This window comes from Microtus pennsylvanicus, chromosome 5 (assembly GCF_037038515.1).
Source record: "Microtus pennsylvanicus isolate mMicPen1 chromosome 5, mMicPen1.hap1, whole genome shotgun sequence".
NCBI lineage: Eukaryota > Metazoa > Chordata > Mammalia > Rodentia > Cricetidae > Microtus > Microtus pennsylvanicus.
This window is the reverse complement of record NC_134583.1, coordinates 120,099,676-120,124,485: the sequence shown is the minus strand read 5'-3', so window position 1 is coordinate 120,124,485 and position 24,810 is coordinate 120,099,676. Positions and strand designations below refer to the sequence as shown.

Genomic DNA, 24,810 nt, shown 5'->3' with positions numbered 1-24,810 from the left:
ACATCAGGGAGTCCCATCTGAATGTCACTCAGCGTGGATGGGGGTGTGGCTCCACGGAGATTCTGGGCAGCTTCTCTCAGCTGCCTGGTACTCTACTGCACTCCACGTCAGCTGTGAAAGTGGTATTAGGGATGTGTATGGACTCCGCTTACAGATACACTGTGTGGGGAAGAGGGAAGTTTACTGTGAAACTAGTACCAGAAGACACTTGTGGCCAGCAACTACATGCAGATGCACCCAGATGCATATGCACAAGGCTAAGCTTTCCTATTGCTGAAAAGAACATTTTGACTTTCACTGCATAGGGAAGTACTCTGTGTAAGAAATGAGACAAAGAATAACTCATTCTAATGGTCAAATGACAGCTACAAGATGAAAATATACACAAAAAACTTGAACAAAAAAAAAAATGGAACGCAAACCTCACAGAGTAAGTAGTACTACCATGCTTGCACGGCCCCAAACTGGAGGGTGACACAGTTAGTAGGAACACAGTTTAGGAGGGGGCGTTTCTAGCACAGCTTTTGTCCCATGGGCACACAAATTAGAGAACATGATCTGAAATGATTAAAAAAAAAAGGATGAAGGGGTGATAAACAATATGAGTTTTCAGAAGGAAACAAATATTAATCTTTTATAATAATTATAAATCCCCTGCATTCTCCACATACCATAGAAATGATTTGGTTCAGCTTTCAAATATCACTCAAATAAAACCCAAACAAGACAGAGAGGGGAGTTGTGCTGCGGTCTGCAAGGTGCACCTGTCCAGGGGCGCACAGGCAGCTGCTGCCGGCTCCTCACTCGCTCGCTCACGCATGCGCAGCGCTGGCCTCCTCAGTGACAGAGCAAGTGCTTGTGCGTCAAGTATAAAATACAAGCCTTTAGTCACATACATCAGCTTCTTAGCTTTTGTCAAATTTTAAACAAAAAGGATAAATAAGGCACTGTACTTCTTAAAACAAAAACTGCTTGGTTCCAAGTTTAAAACCCAAGGAACAACCAGAATAGAATGTACAACTTCCCTTAGCCATGGAGAAGTTCCCTTCTCTAACTGAGATGCATTTTCTGCCATCTCAAACTGGTGTTCTCTGTAACATGAAAGGCTTGATAAGCTTATAAAAGCAGATTTTGTTAATGCAAAATAAAAGGCTCCTTCTATAGGTCAGTTCCTCTCTCAGCGGCCATCCAGCTATCACTTGGCATCTAACCGCCTACGTTTGCCCTGGGAAGAGTCCAGTTTGGCCTTGAGCTTTCTCTTTCTCTGGGCAGCCCGGTTCTCTGGGCTTTTTGTCAAGGGTCTGGCTCGGCCCCTACCACTGCTCAGCTTCCTGCTCCTCCTTCCGGCTTTTGGGGGCTTTGAAGAGGCTTCTCCTGTCCCCCTTTGTTTTGCAGGCTTTGTCAGCGTGTCAGAGGCTGCAGCAGGATGACTAGACCTTTTGTTTGCATCCTCTCTCTCTTTCCTGGAAGGTGGGCAGCTCTTCCCAGGAGCCTTTCTACAGATCCTCACTTTATTCTCTTTCAAGGTCATCTTCCTGGACAGTTGGCCGACTCTGTCCTTTGCAGCTAGCTTCTTGGCAGAAAGGGCTCTGCTGGCTTTTGTTGCTGGCCCCTTGTCCTTATCATCCCGAGTGCCATAGCTGTCTGCTCTTTTGCGCTTGTTCTGACCTTCCACTTTAATCAAGGTTTCAGGCATCTGCTTCCCTCTTCTCCCCTTGCTTCCTTCAGCCCTCTTGGGGTTGACAGGAAAGCCATCTGCACCCACCTGGAGGGCCAGCTTAGGGGACATCAGCGGGTTGATGCACACGCTCTTTCGGCCCTGCTTAATTTCGGAAGCCCCACCCAGTGAGCTATCCAGGCGCTGGGCTCTGAGCTTTCCTCGAATATTGGAATACTTTCTAAGGATCCGGGTGCTGGCTGGAGTAGGCAAGTTGGTGGGAGGATGGCTATTTCTACCTTCCCTGACTTCCTCCGCACTGTCTTCACTGTTAGGGCCAAGGCTGATGTCACTGCCAGCCTCTGGTTCTACCCGGCCAGAATTCTCTCGTAGTTTAGCCCATTGCTTTTGTGTTTTCCAATTATTCTTAGCAGGAATGGCTCCAGGAAATTTCTTTAAGTGTTTTTTCAAGCGTTCTGCCTGTAGTGAACTAGGGTACAGGGTAGAAGGAGGGTACTTCTGAAGAGGGTGTTTAACAAGGGGTACGTCTCCTGGAAGACGAGTATTTAATTTCTTCACAATCACCAGAGACCGAGTTTCTGTTGTCTCTAAGAACCACTTACAAATATTAGACAGTTTAAAGTTTGTCATAAACAGCATCTGAACAGGAGAGAACTTCTGCACCTCCAATGAACCCCTACACTTCCGTGACCTCTTCTTGCTCTTCCAAATCTCCTTCAGCTTGTCAGACTTGCTCCTTGCTCTTGCTGTTGGCTGCGCTTCTTTCTCCAACTGGATCCAGCCCTTCTGAACTTTCAGGTACTGGGCGTTGAAGTTGGCGATCAGCTCCTGGTTCTCTTCCTCTGCACACCATCCCATGAACTTGGGTTGCTCCTCCACCACCGTGTCTGCATCATCCTCATCTAAGGACTCCACACTCTTGGAAGCTTCATTTTCCTTTGGTGCTGGATTGACTTGTGTGACTTTCTTCTCAGAAGTCACTTTTGTAGTATCCAAGGCATCCACACAATGATGGTTGTGTCTCAGGTTGTAGGTTGAAGACGGCAATCTCTTAGGCCGTGTTACCAATTTTGATGGCCCAGGAGAATCACCATTCTGACTGGCTGATCTCCCAGCTAAGTTAGATGTAGCAAGGCCAGCGTCATCTTTAGTGCGGGTGTCCTCAGCATCTACCACACTCACAGCGGCTTCCACATCCTGTGTGGCAATGTGTCCCGGCTTCTCTTTTCCCTGCTCTGGGTCCCTCTTACAAGGAATGCTTTCTGGGGGCACACGTGCACCTCTCTCATCTAGTTTGGGCCAGAGACTGATTTCCAGATTCTCCCCAGGCAGTGGCTGGCTGACTGTGGTGGGGTCACTGCTTGGGGAAGTCTCCCCTTCTTCTCTTTTGACTTCCTTTGCTAGCAGGCTTTTAAGAGTCTGCCTTGTGATGACTCCCACTCCTTCACCCTCCTGCTTGATATCTTCATCCGAGGAACGTTCACTGACACTGGGGTTTTCAGTGTCCTCCAGATCTTCTCTATGGATGCTGTCAATCACTGAGCCCTCAGGTGTTGCCCCACCAGAGTGCCCTTCTCTTTTAGAACGCTTTACAGTAGGAGTTTTAGAAACCTTGATTTCAGGGCAAGCAGTGGATGAATCCAAACCCTGGCTTCCTGGGCACTTGTCAGCAGAGGAAGACTCTACAAGCTGACTTCTTAGGCACCTATCAGAGGCCTCAGGGAGCTTTTTACCCTTTTTCTTCTTGTCCACATTCTCAGGTGAGTCAACATTTGCCTGACTTGGATCATTTTCTGATGAGTATCTTACGTCACTGTCAGGCATCTCCAGCTGTCCAATTCCACTTGCCACCTCACCTCCCTCAGGCTCACTTGGGTTCTCATCACTGACAATGTTGCTTTCCAGGAGGGGCATGGGGGCTTCTAGCAACAGTGTCTCCCCAGAGATGTCTTCAGTTTCAGCCTCGGTACTGATGCTTTGGTCGTGCTCAGACAGTTCTAGACCTAGGGGAGGATCAAAATCCACAGTAGGACTTTCATTTTCTGAGCACAGAGAATGCTCTTCTCTGATGACTGTTTCAGGAGAAGACTGAGGTCTATATAGCAGGTCTTCACTGTCTTCTCCAGAGATGAAGGGGGTGCTTCTGGTTGTGGGAGCCAGGTCGCACTCCTGGAGTGTATGTGTTTCATCTGAACCCCAAAGAGAAGCTGATGGCTGATCTTGCTCAAGGAAAGATAGTACACTTGCTGTGGGAGGTGAGACCACAATGCTACCTTCTGGAACATCAGGCATATCCTCATCAGGCAGTGGAGCAGGCAGAAGATGTGCTGGGCTATAGGTTGTGGTCTCTCCTGGCCTAGGGGAGCTGCTAAGATCCTGTTCATTCACAGTAAGGCAAACCTCTGGCTCCCGATGCTCTTTAGCTGATGACATGTCTTTGTCTCCTTCTTCAAGGGCAATGGTTCTTTCCTTCCTAGAATCATCTGGGGTATTTACCTCCAGAAGCTGCACACCTAATGTGGGAAGCTGCTCATTTACTGTAGGAAGTTGCTCATCTACTGTGGGAAGCTGCTCATCTACTGTGGGAAGTTGCTCATCTACTGTAGGAAGTTGCTCATCTACTGTGGGAAGTTGCTCATCCACTGTAGGAAGCTGCTCATCTACTGTAGGAAGTTGCTCATCTAATGTGGGAAGCTGCTCATCTACTGTAGGAAGTTGCTCATCTACTGTAGGAAGTTGCTCATCTACTGTGGGAAGTTGCTCATCTACTGTAGGAAGTTGCTCATCTACTGTGGGAAGTTGCTCATCTACTGTAGGAAGTTGCTCATCTAGTGTGGGAAGCTGCTCACCTACTGTGGGAAGTTGCTCATCTACTGTGGGAAGCTGCTCATCTACGGTGGGAAGCTGTATACCTACTGTATGCTTTGAGGTGGAAATTGTAGGAGTCTGTTTGGGAGTCACCACTGCCTCTGGTACTATTGGTGAGCAGCTTCCCTTTTCTTGGGAACGTAAATTTCTGGCCAGTGTGCGAACAGTTGGCAGTTCACAACAATCACCATTAAAAAAGTATCCCCGGGTACTCTTTCGGGCTGTTTTACGAGAAGATAATATGGATCTTTGATTTTCAAAGTGGCATTCTGTTATTGGTTGACTGATGTAAACAACATCACACTGGTTGTCATAATCATTTATCCTCAAGCCCGATGCCCTCTTACTCTTCCGAGCAGTCTTGATGGAGGCTGATATCATCTTGGTTCGTGAGTGACCATTGGATGCTCTGTGCACAGCTGGAGTGGAGCTGGGAGCTAGCCAATCGCCTTTGGAATGATCAAATTGGCCCATGTCACTGGGGTATGTCTGGTAACCCACCTTGTTTCTACCCAGTGAATGAAGATGGTTCTCTTGCTTTGGCCTTTCATCTTGTTCATCTCCCTCTAAATCCTGGTGTAAGGATGTTTTTGAGCTACACTGTAAAGCATTCTCTTTGTCTGCAGTACTAGATGAGTTTCCCATAAACCCTGAGTCCCATGTCTCTTCTGATAAAGCTTTGAATGAGTTTCTTTGAGAAACACAGCTACCACTCTCTTCAGTATTCTCAGTTGCCACTTCCACTGCAGTCAGACTTTCGACTGAGGCTGGGGCGTGGTCTTCAGTATCCTCACGGGGCTTCAAGCTGGTGTCTTGTTCCTGCCCAGTGGTTTGGCCCTCTAAGCTTTTGGGACTGTGGAGGGAGTTAAAAGAGGAAGAATCCAATGCAGTGAGACATCCTCCTGTGGGACTGTCTGCTGATCCTCTGGAGTTAAGTCGAGCATCTGGAATTTCAGAGGACTCTTTCTGGACAATGGTCAAGGCAGTCTCTCTTCCATCTACAGAGTCTGTCTCAGGAGATGGTTCCTTCACAGTTTCTTCAGTCACACTCAGAGAGCTAGGAGAACCCGAGGAGTCTAAGAACAAACTTAGAGAAGCAGGAGACTTCTCATCAAGACACTCATCGTCCTTTTCACTTTGTCTGCTGCTCAGCTGGGCACAGCCCGCACTGCAAGTGGAGGCATCCATCTCTGTGGAACCCAGAGGCTGCAGGGCCTCAGAACCCGGCTGAGATTCTGTGTACAGGTCACTCAGGACACGAATGAATTGCTTCTGATGGTGCGTGCACAGTTTGACCATAAACTTCTCCAGCGGGGGCTTCGATGGATGGTTAGAATCTACTGCTGATGCCTCTGATGAATCCTCACTAGACAAACAAAGAAAAAGAAGAAATTAGTAAGTGCATTTCCAAGGACTGTTTCTATAATATGAACTGTATCAGACACTATTTATAATCTAAAGAGGGAGGGCATTCTGGCTAAAACTGTCATTTATATTCAAATCTATCATTTACTTTAGTTCAATAAGAAAAACATAATTAGAATATAAAGCCAGCTCACCACAGTCTCAAAAATATCAGTATCTCTCACACTTGTTTTTTTGGTTCTAGAACATCAAAGAGAGCCTGGCACATGCTAGGAAGAGCTACACTCCAAACCTTCATACTTTTATACTTAAAAATCCAGAAATAATTAACTTAGGAGATATATTGAAAATAAAGTTTGGTCACATTTTTAACTTCACATAGTCAACACAGAGCAATAGCAATCTTTTCCACAAATCTGATCCAAAATGTGAACCTTGTCAAGTGCTAACATAGTGGCACAAGCGGAAAACCACACACCATGCAACTGTTAAATGCAAGATTACTGAAGACACTGTGTAAGATTCCTTTTAGGCTGTATGCATACACTGAGCCTGAACTACAAATAAATTCTGACATTAGGTTGGAGTCCTTCCTGAGATATCTCATTAAAAATATGCAAACATTCCAAAATCTGAAGAAAGTCAAATTCAAAACATGTCTGGTGTCAAGTATTTTGGATAAGAAATATTCAACCTGTACTTTTGCTGTAGGCCAAGGCAACCGTGTTAAAATAACCACTAGTTTAAGTCTATTAACACTGACAAATATTCAGAGACACGGCATTACAGAAATCATCTTACAAGAATTTTGAGAACTCAATGGCTTTAAAATGATTTCTCAGAAAGAACAGTTGGCTGGAGAATCACTAATAGTGATCCAGAACAGGACACAAACAGCAATAAGAATTTTTACATTTATAGGTATATTAGACAATGGAACAACAAGCAGGTTCTAATTTACAGCCTAAGTGAAGAGGCAGATGTGAAGTAGAAACACCAATGGTGACTTACCAGCTTTGGCTGGTGTAAGGCAGAAGTACTACCGTCACACTAGCCTACCACCTACTCCCCTAGACCATCGGCAGTGAACATTTCAGCTACGTAGCTGCTCTGCAGGAAAGCTGTCTACCCATGGTGAAGCATTTGTCTGCTCTCTGTGACACAAGGTCAAGGTGGTGGGAGAGGCCAATACTAGACTCAAGACAGGTCACAGGCATTGCCTGCAGAAATGGTCAAGAAGTTTCACAGTTGGTTTATGCTTCTGGATGCTTAGCTTTTAGGGAGCCTACGTGAATGGACCCCAGAGTTTGATACAACTTCTCCCCTACACACTCTTTTCTGTCCCTCTGGCTTGTAGATCTTTAGGAGATTATTATTTGATGGTATATAAAACACAACAGAACATGGAGGGCAGCTGTATACATGTGTGCTGAACCATTGTTGATGCTGCCTTTTGACTTTCATCTCCTGGGCAGGAGATGCCTTTGTAAGAAGGCTTGCTGAAGACGGCCTGTCTTTCCACCTCCCACTGGTAGTGGAGTTATAGGAACTGACACATCCGATTCCACTCTTATTCTGACATTTACAGGATTAAAGGAAAGTTGTCTCGTCTCTCTGAACCTTAGCTTCCTCATCTGTATCCTGGGACTGAACAGCAATATACTGAGAGACTGCACAAAAGTGGGGCTTAAATAATTTTGCTTTCTCTGTTTCTAACTTTTTGGGACAAGGTCTCTGTATATTGTCCTGGCTAGTCTGGAACTTCCATCAATCATCTTTCATCCTCCAGCCTCTGCCTTTTATATATTTGGCTTATGGATGTGGTAGCACACTCCAGTAAAAGCAATCAAGGTTTTTGTTTGTTTGTTTCCCAGGGGGACCTGAAACTTTCTGTGTAGCTGAGACTAACCTCAAGCTACTCCTCATTCTCTGGCCTCCACTGCCTAAGTACTGGGATTACAGTTATGTCCTATCATGGATAGCTAAATTTTAAATACCATTTATATTGTGCATATGTGCCACAGCATACATATATAGAAGTCAGAAGGCAAATTTTGTGAGTATGCTTTTGCCCTTCCGAACAGGTGGGTCCCTGGAATTAAACTTAGGTCATCAGGCATGGTGGCAAAACTTTTATACACTGAGCCATCTTGCCAGCACCCCTCCTCTGTCCCCAAGTTTTAAAAATATTTTTGTGTCAGTCTTTAGAGTCACATTATCTCTTAACACATCTGTCTCTCCATCTGCCCGTTTTCCTGAGACAGGATCTTCTCTGAGAATCAGTAATTCCTGACCATCAGGACAAAGGCAGAAAGTTGGACAGTCGGGAGACAGTAGTGTAGGGGATGTCAAGTGACATGTTCTTAGGTGTGTTTTAAGGCTCTGAATCTGATGTGTTTTTATTTGGATGCACAGGCAGGAGCCCATCAGTAGTGTCCTTGGAGCCAAGAGCCTGCACATTAAACCCAACCTTTGTCCAGCTATCATTAAATAGCTAACTTTACAACTATAGCCATAAAATCACTTTTGGCTGTGCCTCCAAATTACTACTTACTTTTCCCCTCTAAAATGTTTCTTAACTAAATCTAAATTTAGATGATTTTTAATCTTATGACTTGGCCATTTAATTTTTAGAGTTAATCATTTTTTAAATTTTATTTTATTGAGCTATACATTTTTCTCTGTGCTCCCTTCCCTACCTCTCCCCTCCCCTTCAACCCTCTCCCATGGTCCCCATGCTCCTGATTTATTCAGGAGATCTTATCTTTTTCTATTAGAGTTAATCTTAACTTCCTGATAATTATATTGCTTCATTTTTCATGTTTGGCTTTCAAAAAATGGTGTCAGTCTGTTTTAAATGGTTAAGTTTTACCCTTGTTTGATGTTATTCAAGTAGTCCTGCATCTTAACAGAGCCCGAATACAGTACTCACACTAATGTTTCTAGGCAACCAGCAGTGAACCCAGAGCAGAGAAATTCTATCTTGCAGACAATTCCCTCATTCTAACTCTCAAGAACAAACAAACAAAACAAACCCCCCAAAACAAAAATCCATAGTATTTTGGTTCAGTGATTAATCTGTATCATATTATGTTCTTGACACCTGACTAAATATGAAAAATATAGTAGAGACGTTGCAATCATCTGCCTGACTTTATGTAATGTTGAAATCACATGTTATTTCTGATCAACAGGAGCCCTTCCTGTAATAGTTAAGTGAATTATTTATCAAGCAGAAATACTTAAATACTACCACCAAAGCACAGTGAAATCACAGGGATTGGGAAACAGGAGAGGGGTTGTAAAAGGCAAGGAACCTGACTTCCAACTCTCAGAATTAGTCCTCGGTTTATCTCCTTGGTGAGAAACGACCAGCACGGCCTTGATCACATAGTCTTTCTACCTTTAGCTCAATGGCTAATTTAGAAGGGCGTGGTAAAAGGATAAGATAATACTCATAAAAACTGTAAAAGGCATAGTTTAAAAGCAATGAGTTGCTTCACAACCCTATCTTTAATGATTTACTCAATGGTGTTTTTCTAGATCAGAGGTTAGGCACAGCTGAACTCTCCTATCCAGTCAATATTGCAATACTTACATTCCTGTGGTTGATATAAATGGTGGGCAGTCAATGTCTATGCTAGTTTCCAGGAAAGGACAGATGAAAATGTGGCAGGGAGCTGAGAGCCAAGTATAAGGATCTAGAATCTGGGAGTAATAGGTTCAGGCTCTCCCCAGCAGCTAGCTCTTGACCACCTAAAGACTGCTAGGTAGGCAAATCACTACCAAGATATATATATCAAGACCAACACTAACTACATGGGAACTAATGTTAGGCACAGAAAAGGTTAGTCTGAGAACATGAAGAGCAAGAAGGCTTTAAGCAGAGTCAACTCTGGCTTGCGTCTTTGAAGAAAACATAGATGTGTATCCACAATCCCCTACCAAGGTGTACAAGTGGTATTTACTAGGCGATAAACTGAAAGGATGCTTCCCATGTCCTCCCAGGGTGTGGTAAATCTGCTGAAAGGTTCAGGCTGGGGGTGGGGAGCAGTAGAGGGGAAATAGGAGGATGTAAGTTATCTGATAGGGGAAACGGGAAAGGAGACCCTTAAGGGGGGGAGGGAAATATCAAAGGAGGAGGGTAAAATAAGGATGCCAGAAAAAAGTCTCAAAAGAGTTTAACTATTTACCTTTAAAAAACTATAATACACATAATTTTGTATAATTTTTAAACATATATGGTTTTAATGAACTTTTCTCATCTGGGTTGATGGTGCTTCTTCCAACAGCCAAAGATCACCTAATAAAAGCCAATACCAGACATGAGAAGTTCCTTTTTTGAGTTGTTGGCCAGGTCTGTCCAAGAGATTTCCAAACATACAATTGCCATTGGTTTGTCCCCAAAGAAAGCTCTTACTGCTGAAGATACCACGGACTTGAGGAATGGCCCAGAAACCCCAGAGCTGTGACCGACCTGAATGCTTTGATGGCACATTTGTCCTTAACTTCTCATATTTAGAAATCTTGCATTTCTAGACATCCCTCCCTCCATCCATCCCTCCATTCATCCATCCATCCCTCCATCCACAGAACTGGCTAGAAGTAAACCAGCTACAAGTAAAAAAGTAGAGCTGAGGAGCCAGCTCGGTCAGTGAAGTTCTTGCCATGCAAAGTATAGGAACCTGAGCTTGCTCCCTAGCTTGCACATAAAGAATGGGGGCAAGGAAGTGTGCACCTAGTGGCAAGTTCTTATAATCAGCCTGGGGAGGTTAAAAAAAAAAAAAGGAGGATCTGTGGGGCCAACTGACCAAACGGTCTAGTCTAGCAAGAAAGGGGTTGCATATCAGATACTTAAACTGTGATACATAACAGGAGCATTACAGTAATGAAGTAGCAAAGAAATAATTGTATGGTTGGGGAATCACTGTACTAAAGGGCTGCAGCATTAGGAAGGTTGAGAACCAATGCTCTAGTTTGAATTGGTGAGCTCTAGGTTTAGTGAGACCGAGTTCAACAAAATAAGGTGAGGATCACTAGAGGAGAATACCCAATACAGAGTTCTGGCTGCTACATGCAACACACACACAACACACACCAGCTAAAGCTGCTCATCTTGGTTTTTAAACTTTCTGATTTTTAACTAGTCAGTCTGACTTATTACATTATAGTAAAATGCAACTACATAGAAGATTCAAGGTTACATTTGTTTTCTTGTTTGTTTTTTGTTTTTCAAGACAGGGTTTCTCTGTGTAACAGTTTTGGCTGTCCTGGAACTCGCTTTGTAGACCAGGCTGGCCTCAAACTCACAGAGATCCACGCCTGCCTCTGCCTCCTGAGTGCTGGGATTAAAGGCCTGTGCCACTACAGCTTGGTTTCAATGTTACTAATGCTTTAGGTCTCTCAGCAAATGGTGAGCAGTGAGAGGTGTGAGCTAGAGAAGGAGCAGAACGCAAGGGCCAACAGCTTCCCAGCAGTGTGATGGGCTCAGAAAGTAGACATTTCCAACAAACTTCGTGAGTCTTGCCCGCCAAACTCACATCTGCTTGTAACTCAATCACCCCAGTCAAGATCAAACATACTACAGTTGATGCTCGTTAGACAAAGGGAAATTTAAAGGATGTAAGAGATGAGATTTGGAATCAAGGGCATAAACTTAAAACAACAGTTCCTGAAGTTACAACACTCAGTGAGGGAACTGAACACTAATTTGGTAGATTACAAACTAAGTGTCAGAACAAGAACTCCTATGAAATGCTGAAGTCGACTTCAGGAAATAAACCAGTTTCCATTTCAGGCAGAGACGTGACCTCCGGATGTGAGCTGAGAAGTCATGTATCCTGAGCCCTACAGAGTTGAAAGTCTGGATGGTAAGGTCACTCACATAAGAGCACAGAATAACCAGAGACTACATTATTTATTACTTTTTCTTTCTTCTTCTCAAGTGAAAATTAAATCTATGTTGTTCTTAGGGAAACTGCTCTTTAATTCCCAGTTTAAATCATCAGGACAAAACTACCACTCCTTAAACAAAATATAGACAGGAAGGGCTCCTTCCCCAAAGAAAGAACTAATTTTGTAATGCTCCATGTTTAAGAATGGTAAAGAGACAAGTAACTGCTGAAAGATCTGGCACAGCCCAAGTGCTAAAGAAGCCATCATTAGACACATTCCCAGGAATGGCTATGTATTTCCTTTGTCATAATTATCATATCTCAGGGCAGTGCAGGCGGAGGGATATCCATCTAAAAGAGCTACGAGAGGAGGCAAGAGAAACAAAACTAAAGGACGTCATACTTCATGAAAAGCTCAACAACACAACTGTCTTCTCTTAAGAAATAAACTGCTGTACTTCTGACAGATAATCTTAATTTTTTTGGGTGAGAGGAAGGGGGAACCTTCAGATGATATACGGACCAAACAACTCCGCGATGTCCTGACCTCCCGTCTCTTAACTTTCTCATGTTTCCTTGAGGTTCTTAAGTTTCCGCTCTTGAAATTTTAGATTTTAGAACTACACACATCTGTGGTATATCCTAAAGTTTGAGGCCTTTGATGGCATATAGCAAATTACTTAAAATGAACACAATAAAAATTATTCCTAAGTAATTATCTAAAGATGCCTAAAATTTAGTATTCTCAATTGTCTGCTTCATAGATATGGGAAAAAGGAAATGTGTATGTGTATAAAATTGAAATACAGGGATAAACAAAGTATTTCAGTTTCTTTTTAAAAGAGTTTATGTGAGGCCGGGTGATGGTGGCGCACGCCTTTAATCCCAGCACTCGGGAGGCAGAGGCAGGCGGATCTCTGTGAGTTCGAGACCAGCCTGGTCTACAGAGCTAGTTCCAGGACAGTCTCCAAAGCCACAGAGAAACCCTGTCTCGAAAAACCAAAAAAAAAAAAAAAAAAGTGTGTAAAAGAGTTTATGTGTATGGATGTTTTACCTGCATGTATGTTTATATACCAAGTGCGTGCCTGGTGCCCACAGAGAGTAGAAGAGGGTGTTGGATCCCCTGGGACTGAACTTAAAGGAGGTAGTGAGCTGTTGAGTAGGTGCTAGAAATTGAACCCAGATCCCCTAGGAGAGCAGTCAGTATTCTTAACTGCCACCATTGCTTTGAGCTTGCATTTTAGTTTCTTAGGAGATGGGGTCTTGCTATGTTGCCTTGTTGGTCTAGACCTCAAGCATTCCCACCTCAGTCTGAGAAGCTAGACTACACTGCACGTGGCCCAAGTGTTTTACATCTACTTTTCCTTCTCTGAGGTGTTGTCATTATTAGCCTTTTAAAGCTATCCTGCACCAGACTCTATTTAGAAACACCCAAAGCCACTGCTGAGATATATGGTGTAAGGTGTGGAAGGTGTTATGTTGTAAGGGTGGACTTAGATTCATATTGGTTTTACATAGGAACACTGAAAGACAAAAACGTAACTAAATGTATATACTCTCATGTAGACATAAAGCTGATGAGGCTCTATTAAATATTTATCCCTATTGCTATCACTTCCCTCGCTTCCAATACACTACTGAGTTCAGTTACATAGGTTGGTTTTCTTGGAAGCTCGTTGCCATCAGTTTATTTTAGATGCTGCTATTATTTACACTTGTTCTTTCCAAAGTCTTGTCTCGTGGTTTATCTATGAATCTTCTGCCAACTTCCCATTGCTTCACACTCCACCCTTCGGCCCGTTTCCCTGTGTGCAGCAAACGCAGCTCTTCTCCCACATTTTAATAAAAGATTAGTTTATGTGTACTTGCTTGTAAATATGTATGTGCACCATATTTATTGTGCTTAGTGCCTTCAAGGGCCAGAAGAGGGCATTAGATCCTGAATCTAGAGGTACAAACATTGCTGAGCTGCTGTGTGGGTGGTGAAAATTGAACCCTGGTCTTCTGGAAGAGCAACCAGTGCTCTTAACTGACGAGTCATCTTTCTGGGTCTCCATATACTTTTAAAACTGTATCTTTAGGCCGGGCGGTGGTGGCGCACGCCTTTAATCCCAGCACTCGGGAGGCAGAGGCAGGCGGATCTCTGTGAGTTCGAGGCCAGCCTGGTCTACAAGAGCTAGTTCCAGGACAGGAACCAAAAGGCTACGGAGAAACCCTGTCTCGAAAAATCCAAAAAAAAAAACAACAAACAAACAAACAAAAAAACCCCCAACAAAACAAAACAAAAAAACCCAAACTGTATCTTTGGGGCTGGAGAGATGGCTCAGCAGTTATGAGCACTGGCTGCTCTTCCAGAGGTCCTTAGTTCAGTTCCTAGTAAACACAATGTGGCTTACAACCATCCATAACGAGACCTGGTGCTCTCTTCTGGCCTGTGGGCAGACATGCAAGCAGAATACGGCATGATAGATAGATATAGATAGATAATGAAGTCTGCTTGCTTTTGTCTTCTACTTTGACAATGGTTCTATTTTGATTTAGATTGCTGTTGTTTTAAGAAACAAGGAATGACTGGTTTAATTTTCCCAAAACAGGATCACAAAATACAGACTGGCACTTTTTCACCCATAGTCCTCATCTGGGGTGAAAACAAGATTGACCATGCCTCAGTCCAACATAAACATGTCTGCCTCGAGACAGGGTTTCTCTGTGGCTTTGGAGCCTGTCCTGGAACTAGCTCTGTAGACCAGGCTGGTCTCGAACTCACAGAGATCCGCCTGCCTCTGCCTCCCGAGTGCTGGGATTAAAGGCGTGCGCCACTCTGCTCATTTTCAAAGTTCTGGCGGCCTTCACAACACAGAACAATCCGATTTCCTCCTACTTCCATAGCAAATTATGACACCTCCAAGTAATTCACTTCTGCTTTAATTTATTGGGCACTTGCATGTGCCCAGTAGGAGTCTGCCTTAGTGCTATTTTACATGCAGGGTCTAATTTAGTTCCATAGCAACTGGACATGACAGGTACTACAGCCCCTTTTTACAGAGGGCAAAAACAGGTTTGGTAACTTGTTAAAACTGTATAGTAATAGAAGGCTAGGACTTTAAAACTTTAAAATTCTGTTTGCCAGACTTGGATACTTCCTCTTTTCCTACCTATTCAGGCTTATTGAGACTTTAAAAGGCTTCAATTTATGGTTTTTGCTCTGCATCCAAGTCCCAAGCTTTTAATAACTGATATTATTCACTTCCTTGACATGTTTACTAGAATCAAACTGATACTGAAATTTAATTAGTTGAGCTGAATCTAATGGTAAAATTCCTCATTCTCATTTTAGATTGTGTGAATCATGCTATAGTAGTATGGACAAAACTAAATCCCTTAAAAACTCCCCAACATTCATGTTTTCACCTCAGGAAAGATTGGAATGGTACCAAGAGTCACGTTAGTCAGCAAGCTAACCAAGTCTCTTGTGACTGTACAATAAGAATGTACTTAACTATGCACTTGAAAAATAGCTAAGAGAAGGCTGGAGAGATGGCTGAACAGTTAAGAGCTGCTTTTCCAGAGGACCTGAGTTCAATTCCCAGCACCTACACTGCAGCTCTTAACTGCCTGTTACTCCAGTTCGGACACCCTCACAGGGACATACCTGCAGTCAAAACACCAATGCACAGGTGGGGCGGGGGAGGGAGAGGAACTGTGCACGAGGCCTCATGTTCCAGCACCTACACAACAGCTTACAACCCTCTCTTCACTCATTTCAGATGGGATGCCCTCTTCCGGCCTCCTCAGCAGGCAAGTGGTGCACAGACACACATGCTGACAAAACACCCATACACATAAATAAAAGGGAAAAAAGGGCTACAATAACAAATTTCACACGTTTCAGATAGTCTTATCATGTAGCCCCAACTAGCTTTGAACTCATGATCCTCCTGCCTCCTAAATACTGGAGTTAAGGGCTATGCTACTACACCTGGCTTAAATATTTTAACTACAATTAAGAGGGGGAGGAGGCCTGGGCTCCTGCAAGACACTTTGAAAATAGAGAATACGCTCAAGTTTCACATGTATAGATTATCACAGTGTTCTGGAATAGAACCCAGTTCTGTATATTCTTAAAAGGTTAATTTTAACTAAAACTAAATATACCTATGACTCCCAGGCCTATGTTATGTCTAAATACTTAAAGTGGAATTAGGCTACACCCAACAGAGAAACTGAAACCAATAAAAATAATAGAATAAAAAGTGACTACTTGGTGATTCTTATAAAACTACCATCTCATTCACATATAGTTCATAATAAATGCTTAACATTGTGAACTAGTTTTGAACACAAGCTATTGAAAATAACATTAAAACCTATTTTAGTATCTTTTTCATTGAGAAAACACTGCAATGATGTAACCAGGTTTCTAATGCCTTATTCTATAAACGGTAGCTACTTATTCCCAATATTCAAGCAGATCTGTATATTTATTTGTTAATTAAAAATTATTTGTACAAGGTCCAAGGTTGAACCTAAAAGTCATTCAAACACCCTTCCTTCACAGATAAAACACAAAGGATCTAATAAAACAGTGTTGAACATTTAAATAGAATATTAGTCAGTAAACACGAGTCCTGGTTCAAAGGCCATCAATGCTCTGTTATGGATGAGGGAATTTTCCCCCTTACTCAAGTGTTCTCTCTTTTTTTTTTTTAAATGTAATTTTCTCTCTTACTAAAGATCAAACAAAATCTACAATGCAACAGGCATTAACAGTTCAAGAGATGATATTGATAAATCAGGCATAGAAAACATTACCTTGGAGGATATAAGTCAAACTCTCAGCCAAGAAAAACCTCATTGCTGTTTTACTCAGGGTCTAACAGAGAGGCAGCGAAATGCTACACTCCTGATTGGTGTGCCTTGTTACTTCTAACTAACCACTTAACAAGACCACCTGAAAATGCAGGCGAGGAGGGCCAATGATGTTTTTGCCACGTTCTCCCCCAGCTTTAATGGCTGGCAGTTCAGATTCCTGCCTATTCCAAAAGGTTTTCTTTACTATGACTCCTGGAAACTTAACAGTTAAATGTTGCTCTAAAACTCTTCAAACTACGTGCTGCAGGGAGCTCAAGTGGCCTGCTGCTCCTCGTTTGAGTGCAGAGCAGGCAGGCAGGCAGCACCTGCGCCTACAGGCTACAGAACTACTCAGGCTGATTTGAAAACACAAAGGATGACTTCCCAACATTCATAAACTATTTCTCCAGGCTGTTTCTCCTATCACTGTACTAAAAATCTTTCTTTCCTTCTCCTCTCTATACGGATGAAGCTACCCGACCTCCTGGTTTGTTTAAAAATCGCAGCCATGTATAGGAACTTCTGGTTAGCCCATTTCAGATGAATCCTAAATAGAGGATGATCACTCTGACAATTTGTAAAAATTCTACAGGTCTTTTTCAGTTTGATTGAAGATGTTCAATAAAACTGGGTAAATCTTACTTTATAATGCTTATTATCTCTTTGTGTCTCTGCCTCTGATCACTTATACTCTCTGCCTTCACTTTGGCCTGTGTCCATCTTCCCTGTCCCTTTACTGTCCTATCTCAGATTCAGCAGTCTGCACATTTCAGGGCCTCCAGGCCAGTCAGCCAAAAAGCATGCTGTTGCTTCTTTTGAAAATTTAAACACTACAGTTTTAATTAACTACAAAAATCTCTAATCGAAACACTAGGGACATTTCTTCAGCTGCCCAATTAATTGTCTTATTAAATGTCATCTACCTTACAGGTATAGATAAAAACACAGCCTCAAAATGTCTGTCTTTTAAAACTAGTTTTTAAAAATGTCTGAGCCCATGCATTGTTATCCTGTCACCTTCATAATAGTTTAAAATACATTTGCACCTTTCCTTCACCCATAAAAGGAGTTGTTTTGGCCTCTTTACCATGTCTAATTTATCTCATCATACATTATAAGGGGTTTATAATTACCAATCTCCTATTATATTTCTGGTTAAGAACTTTTGTCTCCATATTAAGATAACTCCATTATTAATTTTTTTAAGCTAAGAAACAGCGATAAAGTTCCAAGTTTATAAGTCAATTAACTTATAAACTATTAATAGCAATCTTACTTTAACCATAAACTATTAAAGAGATACAGACTAATGATAATTTGGACAATTTATTTATTATACTGTTATTATAAATATACAATAAGCTCAAAAACTAATTTACTTTAGCCGTAAACCATAAAATATTAATAAAAATTTAATTCATAAGCTAAAAATTTTACTTAATTTATAAGCCATTAATTAAAATATACAAGTTATCGACTCATAAAAATTATTTGCATATTAAACTCTTTGAATATATTTTTATATATACATGTTTATATATACTTATAAGCATATTATTGTTGATAGAAATAATTCCTTATAAGCCTTGTCCTATCTTCTGCAATTTATTTTAATTATGCATACTTGGAGTCAATCGCCCTCATGCATATGTTAAAAATTTAACTTAATAATTCTCCTGATCTTGATGGAGATATCTCTTTAATTTAGATGCATACAGCCTTTTAAACAAGAAAGGGGATATTCTTCTAACAATAATAATTTTTAGGATTCCAAACTTCTATTATGACTCAAAGATGAATCTCCTTTCTTTTTCTAAAACATGGATTTCAATACAGGCAACAAATAATAATAACCTGAGATATCTAACATTTTTGCCTCGTAAGCCTCTTAAGAAGGTTCTTAAGAGCTTAAAGAAATCAATTTAGATTCACCAACATTACCACAGGTGAAAATAAACTCAGATAAGTATTATTTGTCTACAGTTTGCTTTTCCCACCTGCCAAATTTTTACGGGGAGAGGAACTTTCCCTCTCTCCCTGGCCTGGAATGCCATTTTTTTCACCTGCCAAGACCATATGCTTAAAAATACCAAGCGTGCACCTAAGAAAAAAGTTTTCCTCTCAAAAATGTCTTATCTTCATGTTCTTTCATTAACACTACTTATTCCACCAGATTTATAGTGTTCCAGACTGCTCTTTCTCTGGCCAGGGCCACTGACCTTCAGCTCTCACCCCAGAAGGCCAGAGTTGCATTCTCCAGAAACAGACTTCTCCAAAGCTACCTGCTTTCCCCAATCTCCAAGACCTAAAACTTTGCCCCTTATCAGCAAGAAGTAATCATGAAAGAATCCTACACCCCACGTCATCTTTTTGACTGACCTGTCTTTAAAAAATGTTCCATTACTAATTGTATAGATTCTGCCCACAATCTCCATTTGTATTTCTGACAATTGTTCTGCTATGAAAACCTCACTATGTATGTTTTGAGATAATTGGTATTGTCCTCACATAGCCAAAATGGTTTATTATTGCCTTGATCACTAATTTGATTTACCAGGTCTACTTCCAACTACAGCCTTGGTCCTACGCATACCACTAACCAGGTAAACTCTAACAATGCTTCATCAAAATACAGTCTATTAACCAAAGACTAATAGATAAAACTAACATTTTAAACTAACACTCCTTTCTTTTAGTAACTCAAACAACTTTAGACAAGCTTAACAACATCTTGTCATGCTGATTATGTAAGCAGATTTGTGTTACATCCCTGCACATTAACGGATCAGAAATGTCCTGGAATGGTACAAACCTACCTGAAGAGTATCTAAAATATTTCCCAGCTAGGTATATATTCTCAAATTAGTGCTATCAACCATTCCAGACTCCAACATTCCTCTGCAGAAGAGACAATTACATCATTAACTCAGTCAAAGATTTTGTTAATAGAAATTCCTCATTTCTATTAACCTTTTTATTAACTTGATAATTTTAGGAACTAAGGCTTTTATTCCAGTCATTGTCAAAAAAAAATTAGGATCAGCTATGTGTTACTCAGAGAAAAATTCACTCCATTAAATGAAAAAATGGGAATGCTACAAGCTGCAACATTTTACAGTGTAATTGCTCAGTCATCTTTCCACCAGTGACTCACCAGAACCAAGGGATCTGGTAAAGGCCAACCAAAAAGCAAAGCTTTTTGGCACTATTGCTTTGTACTATTGTTTTGTAAATAGTAAAGTGGCTGTCCTTTGCTGTAGATTTTTTTTTTTTTTTTGCTCTATCTAACTCCCTTTCCGTTACATATTTGGGAATTAATTCCCCACACCTGTTAAGACACCAGGTGCCTGTACTAACCCTCAAATATAAGCATAATCAGAGAAATTCTTGTTTAAAATATGTCACTTTTAAAAAGCTGGGCCATAGTAGTTCAAAAGCCAAATACAAACTCGAGGCCAGGTCACTATAGAAAATGTTCCCATGAGCTGTTTGAATGAAGTCTTATTACACTGATCTGGCCACCAGTTTAAAGTGGATAGTGGAAGAAATGACAAGAAATTTACCCATTAATTAGGTTTCCAGAAAAATATTCTACAAATGCCATAAATGAACAAGAAGATGAAGCCAACAAAGATCGGTATTTCCAACCAAAAGCCTTATTTTAACGAACAACAGACTAAAAAGACAGACTTAACTATATAGCCAGTCTGTCTCAGACAATAAAGCCATTAGCAGATCAATTATGCACCATAAGACCCATCTATGAACACGCAATTTCTGCTTATATTTACATTATGAGGTTGAAAAAAAAGCTAAAATATTTTGCACATATTTCTAATCTTTAGGATCTATAATTAGTTCTTCTAATCCCTTTACAATAGAAACTTTATAATATACTTCTTTACACCCCAGGTTTCCAAACACCATGGATTACTCATCACCTTTTTCCCAACAACCACAAGTACTGTAACAATGATAACAACAACAACAATGGTTGACAATGATACTTTACTATTTGTGCCTCAAGAGCCAATGAGTTACCAAGTCTTTCTGTTTTGGCAACCAATCCTAGTTAAGAAATTTTTATTCTAATTATGAAAACCTGATCTTTTTGTTTGTTTGTTTGTTTTCTGAGACAGGGCTTCTCTATGTAGCCCTGGTTATTATTCTGAACTCATTCTGTAGACCAGGCTGGGGTAGAACTCCCAGAGTTCCACCTGCCTCTGCCTCCCAAATGTTGGGATTAAAAGAGGTGCCACCACTGCCCAGCGAAAACTTGACTTTTAAGCAGAAGCTGGTACTATGGAACCCAACCTATCTTGGTTAGCTTAAAACATTAGTTTTTAGGTAAACAATAAAGTGACTGCAGTCCAGGGATAGTGTCAAGTCAGTAAGCAAAGGTAGTGTCTGCATTAGAATACCCAACTGTAATTCTGTAGTGCCATTTCTAATAATCTAAAAGGTTTCGTATGGAAAGAGTCAAAGGATGACTGATTGACATGTTAACGCCGTAGTACTTGTTTTACCCTTTTGTAAACTGTTAAAACGCATTAAAATCTTAAGCACCAGAAATCAAGCTTTAAAAACGGGTTTTCACAACAAAATTTATTAGAAGAATAGTGGTTTTTAAAGTCTAGCATCCAGTGAGAACTACCATACACAACATTACAGCTGGGAATGTTTCTCCAAAATGTCATGGTCAAATAATACAGTGGAACCATTAAGTCTTACACATGCACAAAAGAACTAGTGCTTCTGACATACAATGTAGGAAAAAAAAAACAAAAGGGGAACCACATGGATTAAAATTTAAGTACTCATCACATACATTAAGACACAGCTTATTTTAGTCCAGTCAAAATCAGAACTGCATTAAAAAATTTAATGTAGTGCAATCAAACCCAAAAACTTATTTTGTGATCATAAGTGCTCTACTACATAAACAAATGATTACAGTTACAGCAAGAACAAAAAGTTCAAATCACACAGTACAAAAATCTGTAAATAAATATAAACTACAGTACAAGAGAAATATTAAATTATACAATTCCGTCAAACTGTAAACAGTATATTGAAATGAGGTCCATAGAGTAATGGGGGTTCCTGTTTTGTTGCATGACACTGAACTTCTAGAAATCTGAAAAAAATGCCATTTTCCATGTCTTCAAAGGCTATGGGGCTTTATAGAGTTTCTTTCGGATGTAAGATATCAAATACTAAAGCAGAGGGCTGTCTTATTTGCTAAGCACAGGCAGCACTGTGGAAAACAAGTGTTTAAAAGACAAGTCACCACTAGAAGGAACTTGTCACTGAGGTCTTTGAGGCTGTAAAATACACTGAGATAAAAACTTTCTGCTGCATGCAGACCTAGACCTCTGCTTTTTTTTTTTTTTTTGACATTTTACATACTTAATGATAAAATACCAACTTTGGCAGGATCACTACTGATAAACTCAAAGCACTTATGGCCCAATGGTTCCATCACAGTGGCCAGTGCACAGATTCTCTGAAGACATTGCATAAATAGAATGTAGAGGTCAGACACCCGAGGACCAGTGCTTGAATTTAGTAGTAGTTATGATGAAGAAACAAGAGCCACATCAAGGAGAAACTGCATCTGTTAGAGTTTAGAGAAGCAGCTAGGAATGTCATTTGTTTTCATTGTGCTGGTTATTAGTGGCATTTAAAAATATATAGTTTAAGTGTGTGTGTGTGATGGCTATACATGTATGCATGTTTAAAAAAATACACCATTAACAGGAACCCCCATATATCTGCTCAGTAGTTATAACTGAATCTATAGAATGCCACTATAAGAGTGTGAGGCACCGTGTGCTGGAAAGTTACGCAGCTTTAAAATCTGTTTGGCTGAGTTATACCTGGATACCTGAACTGAGTTTTTAAGTTGACATTCATCAAAGATGTGCTACCAGCACGTTGAAATAAAAGCAAAACAGAAAAAATACAAGTCACTGTTAGGTTTACGAATAGCATCAAAGTACCTGAATTGAGTGAGAAAAGTGTGAAAACTGTCCCTGAGGGTTTTAAAACAGTGTGTACAAGTTGGTTTTCTAAGAACATTAGCTTTATTTAACAGTGCGGACTGATAAAATACCAATGTCTGACAGCTTAAAGTGGAGGTCATAAAGAATTATACGCAAACGCTCCAATGTATAGTTTATGCATTTCCCCCAAAGCAGCAACAAGCCACTATTAAGTGCACATCCCATCACAACAAGCACATGTGGGGGTCGGACAAAGGTTTCTTCTGGTCTGTTTTTTTTTTTTTTGACAGCACAGCATATCAATATCCAAGGACTATATCTTTCCTAGATCAGAATGTAACTAATTTTGACTAGCAATATAGGATTAGACTTTTAATCAAACACTTCGCTATTACATACTAAGATTCCTTAAACTCACTAATGCTGGTAATACTAACCTAGTTAATCAACCCCCCCTTGGTTTTAGAAATATACCCTTCCACAACTTAAAAACCATTAAGATCCATATCAGTCCTCTGATGTAAAAAGCATGTGAGTGAATTAGTATTAAAAATTTACACAGTAAAAAGGCTTGAATTTCAGCCAAAGATTCTAAATACTGCTCAATCCCTGAAGACTTAAAAGGGAGAGAATCTCTACCCATTTCCTTAGTGGTTTATACTTCTAAAATGGTCTGGTAACATGTTTCATTTGGGGAATTTCCCCCTTTCTCTCAAATTCCTATGCCTGAATTGCTTAAATGAAATGGGGAAAATGAGGCAATTACTTAGAATTACTAGAAAGGTACAAAATTTTATTGTCATTTGTTAAAATAAGGATTACTTATATAATTTTGATTTGACCCCATATCATGTAGTTATGGTTTTTAAAATAATCATCCTAAAACTTACAGTACCTAAGACTCTGAAGATAAATTAAGACTTTAGTGTTTCAACAGAAAAGTGCTGACTTATCCCTTCTCTAGAACTTCAAACATTTGGGGAAGTGCTTTCCTAATGACAGTGAGGTTCACTATATACCCAACCACCAAGCAGGAAAAAGTCACCCGGATGAAAGACTTTCAGGAGTGTAGCACTGGTCATTTACCAAATAGGAATCATTTTGTTCATTCTGTGGGGGCAAAAATATTCTAGACTGAAATTCTATTTGGCTACTGAATTTTAAAAATCCCTGCTCTACTGTGTCAGTATCCTGTGTCCAACTATTCCTAACCCCCACCCCCACCCCTTACACACTATCCACTGAGACGGTAATCTCCAAAGAGATTTAAAAATTTATGTTTTCAGGACATACCTGAGAAAGGGTGCAATTATGCAGAACAAGGAACCCAAGACTGCACTAATACTGGTTATAGGTTCACAAAATGTTTTTCAAGACAAATCTAAGAAGTTTAAGAGGTATGAATCTTCAAATGTCTCACTGCTTTAGGTTATTTATTTGGTATGTGTGTAGGGTCATTTCCAGTGTTGAGAACATCTCGAGCCTGTTCAATGACAGTTCAAGGAATAAAGAGTTCATTTTCACATTCAAACAATAAAAGTTAAATATTATGAATATTTGCTACATCCAATAAATCTGTGGTTTACTAAAAGTGCTTGCTTTTCATGCTCTTTTATGAATAGAGCTCTAAATGAACTGGAAATCTTAAAATTACCTCCCAAATAGTTGTGAAATTAACTCATGTTTACTGTCTGCCAAACAAACACTAGATTCAATTCTCATTTTCAAACAAAGTAAAAAATTTTCCTATCAAATGCACATTATCCAATTTATATACAGTGTCTTGAGACTCGCTCTTAGTTTATCTAAGACAGCAGGGGCAGCTGATTTTTATCCTCTTCTCTAAAGTTTACACCTGTCCACCTTGTGTTCCAGCCCTTGCTCCAAGCTCCCTTTATAACATTTCCAGCACTCAGCCTGTGTTACAGCATAGGGCTAATGCTTGCTTCTTTAAAAGGCAAATGCAGAAGTTGGAATAAAGAGGCTATGGAAAGAAATTTCTCTATTTTCCCTTGCTACCATGTTAACCAATCTTCAAGTCTCAAAGACAGTATTAGTCCAAAATAAAGAGTATGGAGGTCTGTGTTCCTTGTACCACAATTAGATATATTATATATATTTAAAGCAGATTTTAAAAAACAAACCAAAA

The 24,810-nt window shown here is 40.5% G+C and overlaps 1 protein-coding gene across 2 annotated transcripts in view; it reads right to left on the bottom strand.

Moving 5' to 3' along the window:
- Positions 1-610: 610 nt before the first annotated feature.
- The window catches only part of Lcor (ligand dependent nuclear receptor corepressor), a 101,754-nt gene continuing 77,554 nt past the window's right edge, over positions 611-24,810 (bottom strand). Inside the window, exon 8 of one of the 2 annotated variants that reach the window (XM_075974084.1) lies at positions 611-5,912. In XM_075974084.1, coding sequence (XP_075830199.1) covers positions 1,196-5,912 — 4,717 coding nt within the window. In that variant the 3' untranslated portion in view covers positions 611-1,195. The remainder of the gene's footprint in view (positions 5,913-24,810) is intronic. The other variant, XM_075974083.1, reaches the window with a different exon arrangement.